Source organism: Alligator sinensis, unplaced genomic scaffold (genome assembly GCF_000455745.1).
Source record: "Alligator sinensis unplaced genomic scaffold, ASM45574v1 scaffold935_1, whole genome shotgun sequence".
NCBI lineage: Eukaryota > Metazoa > Chordata > Crocodylia > Alligatoridae > Alligator > Alligator sinensis.
The window spans coordinates 138758-149683 of record NW_005843431.1 but is presented as its reverse complement, the minus strand read 5'-3'; the positions used below and the strand labels follow the sequence as shown (position 1 = coordinate 149683).

At 41.8% G+C, this 10926-nt stretch overlaps 1 protein-coding gene across 1 annotated transcript; it reads left to right on the top strand.

The window, feature by feature from the left end:
• Positions 1 to 47: 47 nt before the first annotated feature.
• LOC102385895 (leukocyte elastase inhibitor A-like) lies at positions 48 to 4364 on the top strand (the record flags this gene model as incomplete). Its single annotated transcript, XM_006038683.2, has 4 exons — positions 48 to 201; positions 820 to 962; positions 1778 to 1948; positions 2621 to 4364. Coding segments are annotated over 4 exons (873 nt in total), but the record flags the coding sequence as incomplete, so codon positions are not given.
• Positions 4365 to 10926: the final 6562 nt, after the last annotated feature.

Genomic DNA, 10926 nt, shown 5'->3' with positions numbered 1-10926 from the left:
CTTGCTCTGGTGCAATAGGGAAGGGTCTTGCACACAGGAAGTTATAGGCCCTGTTACACACATTTGTCTTTCCTACTTTCCAGCAATACTTGAAGTGCACAGAGACACTGTACCATGCTGCGCTGGAAGCTGTTGACTTTAGCAATGCTCTCGAAGAAACCAGAAAAAAAATTAACACCTGGGTGGAAGAACAGACCAGTGGTAAGTCCAGGAAATATTGGGTGCTTGGATGAATACATACATATGAGAATTAATGAGTAATATAATACCTGAAGATGAAGTTCTTTCTGCTTTGCTAAGCCTCACAGGCTTTTCAATTTTTCCACAACATTGTCCTTTACTTGTTAATGCTAGAAAATTGGACACAGGTTCAAGACTTCTTTGAACATGTCTATCCTGCCTCCCAGCAGAACCAAGAACTGCTACCAAGTTACAAGTCTCTTTCTCAGGAGAGTGGCACTGAGTCGTTCACTCCTGACCTCTACGGGCCAGCCACTCTGCCCCAGGAGAGCCTCAGAGTGGTGCCAGGGCATGCACTCAAGACCGCTGTAACTTACTGATCTGCCTAATGATTAGGCTTGCCCAGGAGAGTGGGCAGGTTTGCTTCTTGACAGTGGTCTTAAGCTTGGCAGAAAAGAGCTAAATAGACATGGCCTCTGAGGTCTTCTGGCTTGCAGCTCTACAATAGTTTACTGTTGATGCATCAGTTTCATTTCAAGATCATTCTTGTCATCACTGAACTCTGAATTATTATAAATCAAGTCTAGTGGAATATCTGAACAAAGTATGTTAATGCAGCTGAATTGATTATTTTTAAAGGTAAAATCAAAGAGTTGTTCACAGAGGGCATTCTAGGTTCAAACACTGTCCTGGTGCTGGTCAATGCTATCTACTTTAAAGGAAAGTGGACTGTGCAGTTTAAGGAAGAAGACACCAAGGAAGAACCTTTCAGGTTAAACAAGGTACTGTACAGGCAAGGGCTAAAGTGAAGGAAACCTAACCCTCTCTCTTATTCTACCAAAAGAGGTTGAGAGCTTCTCCTTGCTGCCTGTCAACACTTTTATCTAACTCTACAGAGATTCTGCTACCGGAAGTTACTCAGGGGTTGCTCTGACATTCATCCCTCCACAATGAAGTATCCTCAAGGGGTTTCGGGTAGAAGATAACTGACTTATTTTGTTACAGGTACCTGGGCAACTGGGGCTTCTATTTAGATACAAAAGCCTGGTAAGGGGAAAAGGTCACGTGAGCTGAACATACATATCACCTGATAAAAAGTTGTGTTCATGTTCTGTTATTGAGCCTGAACAAATCCAAATCTATGAAAACAGGATTCTAGCACAGCACTGTTCTGGCTTTCTTATTATTGAGTTCCAAAATGAGGAACATAAATGTACCCAGGGTGTTTCACCTAATTCTTCTCCTTAATAAATGGATGCTTTTCTGTGATGTTCTTTAAGATAAGTTTCTTCACTGAAATGTCAAAAAAATGCATGATAGGATTGAGGGAAATTCTATCCAAACCCATGGGTCAGAAAAAATGTTGAATTTGCTTTCTCTAAAATGAAAGGGAAAAAGATTATTAACTTTTTGAGAGTGGCTGAAAGGGAGGAAGGCAATGTGCAACGGGGGCTGGCTACCCTTGGAGAAGTCCATCCTGGGCTATAAACAGATCCTAGACCCAGTTTGACTCTGTGATTTTTTCCAATATGCAGATTCTGGATAGGGGAATGTCTGTGCTTTCTACTTCTCTTCGTGTCTGTTCTTTATATTACAGAATCAGACCAAGAATGTGCAGATGATGTTTCAGAAAAACGAATACAATCTGGCCATCATAGAGGAACCTGAGATTCAAGTGCTTGAGCTCCCCTATGGTAAAGAAAAAGAACTGAGTATGTTCATTCTTCTACCAAAGGACATCAAGGATAACTCCACTGGCCTGGAACAGGTAAAGCCTCTGGTCTCTGAGCGTGCATATAAATAGCCCTTATATATGCTGCATGTGAATGTACTGAAATCTTTGCTTATCTTCAGTTATCTGGGCCGTACAGACAGAAGATGACAGACAATATTAGAGTTTATTTATCTTTTCTCCCCTTTACTGTGGATGTTGGAAGATGGCCATTATTAGACCAAAGGCCTTTTTTTTTTTCATTTCTTTAGACAAAATATAGATAGCAAGTTGTTAATGAATAAAACTTTGGGGATTTTTAAAAGAATTTCAACCAAAAATCCTGAAAATATGACATTTTAATGATAATCTAAAACAAAAAAAAATTAATGGGGGAAGGGTAAAGAAACAATTGTGTTGATTATATATTTCCCACATATCAATTAAAATTTGATATTTTTATCTCAAAAGACACCGGAAAATAAATTTGATATTTTTTTCTCACAGGACAAGATTAAAATATATTTGGAAGAGTTCCTACCTTCCATTCTTCAGTTGACTCTATTAGTGAACTGTGTTCTTGTGATGCATTTGTTTTTTTGTAGTTAAATATAATAAGCATGCTAAACATGAAAGTGAAAACCAGATTTTGCTCCATGTGCACAAATCCAGCTCTTTAGTCTGTCTTTTCACCCTAAATTTTCTATGCTTCTGTTTTTCCTCCTGTAGCTTGAAAGTGCACTCACCTATAAGAATTTACAGGAATGGACCAGCTTGGCTAAGATGCAAAAACAAAGCGTGAGCGTGTATCTGCCCCAGTTCAAGATGGAGAAAAGCTATGGCCTTGGCAGAATTCTGGCAGCTATGGGAATGCCGGAGCTGTTTGACTCTTCAAAGGCTGATTTATCAGGAATATCAAGAAACCGTGATGTGTTCATGTCTGCAGCCATCCATAAATCTTATGTGGAAGTTAATGAAGAGGGTACTGAAGCAGCTGCTGTTACAGGGAGTGCGATGGGAACTACAAGTGTTGAGATTCCTTATGAGTTTAAGGCTGACCACCCCTTCCTCTTCTTTATCAAACACTGTGGAACCAACAGCATTCTCTTCTATGGCCAATGTACCTCCCCTTAGGTACATTAAAGGTACAGGAAGACCTAAAGCATTGTTGTAGTGAGGATAAAAGATAATATTTCTCAAGTTTTTTTTTTAAGTTTTGCAAATTTGAAATGAGAGGATTCTTCATGCAACTGCATCCAAAAAAAATCTCCTAATCTAGTGGTTGGCAACCTTTAAGCTGAGAGCTAAAACAACACAGTTCTGCTCTGTTGTGAGCCAAGTGCCTTTGGCAGCACATTGGCAGTGGGGAGTTTTTCCTGTGCCCATGCCAGGGCCAGGCAGCTGGTAGCTGTGTCCGTGCCATTGCCACTGCTTCTCCCCACCGGCTGGAAGCTTTTGCCCATGCTACATTTGAGAGAGGGTGGTGGCAAAAAGCAGCAGAGGCACAGGCACAGCTGGAAACTGCCCAGCCCTGGCACAACCCCTCGCTGCCTGGCCCTGACATGGGGGCAGGTGCAGGCACAGGCAAAGCTCTCCATCTCCAGTGGTTCTGCAGGCTGAAACTGAATATGTTGCTGGCCCCTCTTCTATTATGTTATTGTCTTTCGCCTTTATATTGCTTACAGTTTATTGTCTTTATATTGGGTTATTATAACATAACCAGGGCAGCCATCTCCTAAATTTGAGATCCTTTTGACTCCATTAGGTGCTCTTGTTTCCATGTGTTTTAAGCTGAGGAAGGTGCAAGTAAATCAGGAGGGCAAGCTGATGCCTCTCTTCTCACAAATGGTGGCTGGAAATGTTTCCCACAGTGAGCCCAATTTTGTGGCTCCCTGGGGCCTTTCTCATATAAAACCCAATTTTATGCCTTCCCTCATGTCCTGGCATTACTCCTCAAATATATCCACATTGCCACAATTTGAAGAGGCATGTTCCCATGTAGAGGTAATAGGATAAACCATCAGGTGTATGAAGTTTTCTAGTCACACGCTATACCAACAGCTACACAGAGACTCTCTCTTCCAGCATCATTCACATCCCCACCCTGGCTTTTGCTTAAGCCCATGGAAGAGAGAGATACTGTTGCAGAGGTAGCTGACCTTCTCTCTCTGTCTGAATGCTGGGAAGCAGGATGCAGCCTTCAAAATAACTCAGCTTTCTGTCTGAGAGGGGCTGCACAGTATTTGGCCCTGATTTATTGTTTCCAGATGAAACTCTAAATGTGGTCATCTAATGTGGTCACCTGTGTCCAGTTGTTTACCAGTTTAATCTCTGCAGTTTAGACTAACCTGCAAAGACAATAGATTCACCCTCAGGCTTTTTGACTGTCTGTACTTAGCCCTAGATACAAAAGGCTGCCTGTTCAGCAATGATGCAAATAAATGACTCAGTCACATGTAATGAGCTTCTGGAAATTATTTCATGCTTCTTGTATTATAATAAAACTACAAAGAGTGAATTTGAGCACATTAACTGCAATAGGTGCCTGGGCCATACATCCTGGTGGAGACAGTCCAGTACTCATAGACCATGGGAAAATGTTTCCAAAGTGACTAAGGGCCAGGTCATGATCATCTTCCAAGATGTTGCTCTTCTGTCTTCTGCAAACATGAAAAATATTCCCCCACTCCAGGAGACTGATCCAAAGAGATGAGGCAAGGTGACCAAGGTTTACTCTGCATAGAATGGGGAGGCTTGCATGCCTCTTAAGAGTGACCCAGGACATCTGGGCATAAAGGGGGCAGAGGCCTAGTCCTAAACAACAGGAATCAGAGGGTTGCCCCTGAAATCCTGCTCCTCCTTAGAGCCCAGCTGCCTGGCTCAGGGTGGTACATCTGGCACCAAAGGGAACCCACTTCTGAGGCAAAGCTGCAGTTGTGTGCACCTTTTGCATAAGGTTGGTGGTTAGAGCACTCTCTCAAGACGTTGGAAAGCTGGACTCGAGGTCCCCCTCAGGCTGGAAAGACTGCAGCCCCCATTTCCTAATTCCCACAACAGTGAGCTAAGCCCTGACCACAAAACTACAGGCAAGACTGGAACAAGGACGCCTTCTACATCTCCTGAATGACCAATGCGCAGAAAGGAATTAATGAATGACAGGATGGAAAGGGGATCACAGTGTAGAGAGCACTCATCTGAAGTCCAGTGTTGAGCACATGTCTTGAAAAAACTTTTGTGTCTCCATTCTGCCTGTTCCAAGGACTGGTTAAGTATCATATATTAAAGAGTCACTGGGTAACATGGAGAGGAAATAATTTTTGGAGTCCCCACAAGTTTGTGGCTAAGGAGGAGCCCTGCTACTATAACTGAACTAAAACCATTCCTCCCATCAAAAGGCTTTGGGGGCAAGGAAGCTTTTGTCCTGAAGTTGATGTTGCTAGTGGGGTTGTATATACCTGAGGGCTGTTTGAGGAAAGGCTCAGAAAAAGGCAAACCCAAGGTATCAAAACCTGGGGTGATGCTCAATATGTTGTACAGTTCTGCCATTTTTTGTAAGCAAAGGAGGTGCCTGAGAGTCCATGTACAGAGAATACTTTGTGTTCCCCAAGGACAGTTCTTGTAGTGGACAATGATCACAAGTTTATCTGATTTGCATGTTTTCTTAGACTAAAAACCACAGATGCGTAAACAGCAGAAACAACACAGTGAGACTTGCTGTAATGCCAGGAGACAAGTTCTGAAGCTTTCCTGTACCTCACAGTCTGACTCCCACATATACTCAAGAGGATCTCAAACAGTGGTGCAAAGGAAAGTTGGGTGGACTTCCAAATTCTAAAGAATTATTCCTTTTGCACACCTTGGAGTTGCCCTCTTTTCATACAGTCTACTTGATTTCTCATCTATACCCATCCAAAATGTCCATATGAGCCCATAACACCTCTCTTCTTATGCTACTCCCTAATATAACCTTAGGGATTCTGTCCCCCTTTACATTTTCCTCCAAGTCTCTGAGGTCCTCTGACCTTTTGCTCATCCATATCCCCATCAAAACAGTTTCTATGCACTGCCTCTATCCAGTGTGTATGTAAGGTGATGAATGCTGTTGCTGTAAAATTCTAGGAGGTAGTCCCATGGGAAGGCTTCGGGAAGGCATGAGGCAGTGGATCAGCAGTGAAAGAAGAAAGAGAAGAGCTTTCAGGATAACATTGTTCTGTCTATTTTAAAGAAGTTGTTTGTATAACTTTACAAGAAAGCAGCTGTTTCTTCAGCTGAGTTATAGAGTTAAATTTCTATCTAAGAAATTTCTATTTGTTTACCATAACCAGACTTCAAACATAATGCCTTGTTTGTTTAAAAGGACTCCATATGACCAGGACTTGCAGAAGATGAAATGCAACAACTTACCTTAAAACCTACTTTCAAATTCTATGTACCACTGCCAGCCCCTTTCAGAGTATGCTGAGAGATGATTTCATAGGTAACAAGCATCTCTACAGTTGACTTGTCTCTCAATATGCCCTCTTCAGTTTCCATTTCTTTCCAGGGAAAGTAGGTTTGAGAGAGAAATACAGATTTTCCATCTTCTCCCCTCTCCCTGGCCTCACGTGTGCACGCATGCACATGCAGGCTCGCATGCACACACACACTCACAGATCCACACACAGACACATGCTCTACACGGTCAGGGCTCAGGACTGGCTTGGAAAATGGGATAGCCATGATTGGGCTCTTGCTTTGCCTGAATCAGAATGATGTGGGAGCCCTTCTCTAAGTAGGGGAATAAATATAAAGCACTTCTGATTTAGGGAAATATAAGCGTCCACTTCACTCTCAAAGTCTGAATTCTCTTTCTCTCTCTATTACTCTCCATTTCCAATTCCTCAACATGTGCTTTTCGCCTCTCATTTTTAGTGTTTAGTGTTGCTTCTTTCCTCTCTCTCCTTGTCTCTGACCATGTTTCCCTCCTCTTCCTACTGGCACCCTTCAATACAGAAATATATTTTGAGATTTTTGCATTTGTTCCAAAACACATCCCTAAGCCCTGAATTGTCCTCTTTATAGTGACTCGGTTTTTAAATCTCCATATTTCCTTCTCTTTCTCTTGCTCTCCCTCATTTAAGCACCCTATGCAAACCTTTACACTCTGGTTTCCTCCACCTCTGCTTCACTAGGTAGAATCATGTAGTAAATCATTTTAGGCTTAGAGCAATTGCATGTAAAACCACCTTCCTCTCCTGCCTTTTTAGGAGAGCAGTCTGTTGCAAGGTTTCCTGCAAACGTTGTTTCCACAATACCACAATGATGCAATGGAAACTAGAACAAACCGTTGTACAAGAGACTGAAGTTTGTTTTTCCAGGGCTTCCTGATTCTACCTGTGTGATTCAACATGCCACAGCTACATCTCTGGATGCTCGAGTTTGGAGGGCACGGTTAATGATGTCCTGATCTATTTTCTTGTAGCTACACTGCACAGGAAAATAGATCAGGTTTTGTCCAGTGGATTCAGCCTAGTATCTCCCTAGTATCTCTGTTTAATCCGTGTTACACATTCTAGACCTCTCTGCATGCACTGCTGCATGTGCCACTAGTGGCATTCCTTGTATGTGATTCTGGCAGGCCCTCTATCCCCTGTTGTGGCTGAGTGAGCTCAGTGCCCAAGTCCTTCTCCAGAATCACTGATGAAATACGGGGAGGTAGTGCGGCAAAGCCCAAAACATTCTCATTTGGCACATTAAAGTATTGTGAAAAAAGGCTGCATGGACACAACATGACCAGGCTTGTTACATCCATATCCAATGTGTTTCACAACCCTTTCCATCAAAGTTATGCTGGAGCAACTAGTGCTTCACAGCTGTAGCAGAAACATTTGACCTTCCCAGCAAAACATTCCTCAACACCACAGAGGAAGTTTAGTAAAATGTAGTTCCTTCATTCTACCTGAAGGTTTTCTGCCATATTTTATATTTATGCATTTTAATTTTTCCCTTTTTTGTTTTTCTCTTTGTTAGCATCTGAAGGAAGCAGCCAAAAATGGATGGGAGCTAAGGTTTAAACATCCTATAAATATTTATGCATTTTTGCAACCAATGAGACTACTCAGGTAAACAAAATAGACAAGACAGAAAGGTGTAAATCTACCCTGCCTTCTGGATAAAGGTTTGCAAGATTTATTCCTAAAGGAAAGAGAAAAATCCATCTCTCTCACTTTGGTAAGTAATCTAAACTGTTCCTTTTCCAGACAGAATCATGTCTTTATAGTCGATTTTGCTCCTTTGACTTTGCTTCAGAGAGACCAAGATTCTTATAAACTGTCACTTCCATGAAATTCCCCTACTATTGCACACTACTTCAAGAGGGAAGCAGCTGAATCATTTTGGATGGAAGTTGTACCAAGCCATGGTGAAAGTGACAAAGGCCTTATATTTCACAAAGTAGTATTTCATAATGAAAAAATGGTTTCTTTCAACCTATAGAGCACTTTCCCCCCAAGTCACTCATCAATTGACTTCATTTTATGGCAATGTACCAGGGTTCAGTGCATCACAGGCTGATTTGGGGGTGAAGGAGTGGCCAATTTGTTGTGGGGTAAGTCAACTTGCTGGTCCCCTAAACTGTGAATTTAAAACGCTGAAGCAGGTTTAATCACCTTATGTTAGTTGATTGGGTAGAGGTGCTTGGATGGGATGTAAAAAACAATATCCTGTGTCTGTGTCATGGTGAATAAGCCCAGGTCACTTTCTGCCAAATAAGTAGGGTTTTGCTGAGGGCTTTGAAGATCATTGTGATTATGATGATTGTTACGCTCATCATTCAAATGTAACTGGGGATATTAAAGTTTGTTTTATAATGTCACTGTTAACCTTAGAATACATTTGCTAAGAATTAGTCCCCACCACTAATCAGGAGGCAGAAAACTCAGACAAGAGAATGCTTGATTAGAGGAAGATCTTTCTTGCACTGGTGGGGTGAATACCAGTAGCAGAAGGCATTTTCAATTCCAGACCATTTGGGGGCAAGACTCTATATATCAGTATGTCTGTGTACAAGAAAGAAAAATGAGCTGCCAGCTCCTCTTAGAAGGAAACTTGTTCTATATTGGAGTATCTTGAGATCCTTTCAAGTGTGCTGAGGGATACCACATGGTGTTCGCACTCTTAGGGGTGCAAACATGATTCACAAGATAAATCCAGAGATTTCAAATAGGCATTCATAGTGTTAAAATCATTGGGCTGCTTCGATTCGGCTCAATGTGCTGCAATCCCAGGCACACATTCAAACGTCACACCCAGGAACAATGAATTAGGCCTGAACTGCGCCAGAGTTTATACATTTGAATTAATTGCATGTGTAGACACACCCGTTGTCATTTCTTTAATCTTAATACTAATGTGTGCAGCAAACAAGGGATGAAGGCTAAAAGGCATTTTGGGAACTTCCCTTGTCTCAGGATTATACCAAAAAAGGCCTCAGTACCCACATGCTCTGGCTTCCTTTCCTCTAGGAGTCAATTCCAACCTCCTTCTCCAGCACTATAGCAACATGTCTCTCGTTTCTCCTCTTGTTTCTACTTTCTTCAAGGAAGGAATATGAAAAAATTCCAAAATAGGCCTTACAGAAATACAGACTGTCACTCCACACAGATTTTCCCATTATTTCAATATCCAGCCAGTCTCAGACCCTGGCAACAAACATCCTTTTCCTTTTTTACCTGCTCCAGATTGACTTCCTAGGAGATTAATAGGGTCCAGTTGTCTCTTATCTCCTTACATCAAACCTAATCCTGGAACTTCTAGAGCCAGTCACTGTTCAAGCCTTCCTGAGCACCAAAGGGCTAAGTGTTGATTACACTAACACATAAAAAATCTCAATTATTTGCAGAGCAGGGGCTTCCATATAATTAGATCTAAAATAATGTAGTTCCTTTTCTATCTACAGATATTGGTATAGAGTCAAGCTATATATTTTTATAGAATCCAGCATAATGGAGGTAACCATCAGACCTCTGGTTTCTATTGCTGTATCTATTGCCCTACTCTTCAGCTACTGCCCTACCACCTTTTGGAGTAGTGCTTATGTTCTCAGTGGCCATGTCTACATGAGATGGTGATTGTGTAACCTGAGTTACTGTGCAGTAGTGCCAACAAATGGCTTTTTTTATGACACTGCTGTCCAGTAGCCTAATACTACTGTGCAGTAGCGTTGCTTCATGGTTTTTGCCACATGATGCTACTGTACAGTAGGCTTGAGCTAATGCAGAGTCAGCATGTCATGTAGACGCGGCCAGTAAGTCCCCTGAACTAGTACGACTAATGTAAAGAAAGGCATTACCCAACATGGGTAGGAGAAGGGAGAGATGAAGATAGATCCATATTAAAATAGTAACATTGGGTGCATCTACACATCACCCTATGTTGCCATAGTGATGCACTACATTGCTGTATGACACACTATGGCAATGTAGCGATCATGTGAGTGGCAGCTATATTGCTGTAGTGGCCTGCTCCCCTGGTTTAGTGAAAACTAACCTTGAGTCGCTCGTAAGGTGCAGTATGGGTGGTTACTGCACCATTCCTTAGTACTTCCTTTTGGAAGTACTAAAGCACAGTGCTGTAGCAACATTGCAATACGGTGATGTGGAGACGCGCCTCTCAGTGCACACTGATACAGGATCCTGCAGAAAAGGGACTGAGTTAGGCTTGCTATGGAGACTTTGTGCTTTGGACCCAACAACTGCATTTACAATTGTCACGCTGTTGTTGCATTTATATTTTTAAAAAGTAATTTTAATTGGCTATCATTTGACTAGCTGTCCAGTTGTTTCCCACCAGGAAACCTAACACTTTCTAAGTCATAATGTGACTTCATTTTAGTTGTTGGATCTCCTAAAGATTTTTGTGCCATTTTAAAATTCTAATTAGTTGGTTGTCTTTCAAAGAAGACATCTGGAAAACATGACTACCCCAGAGTAGAGCTCTAAAGATCAGAAGTAGCTATTCTTTAGAAAAGCAGAGAGAGATATTTCACTTCTGACTCA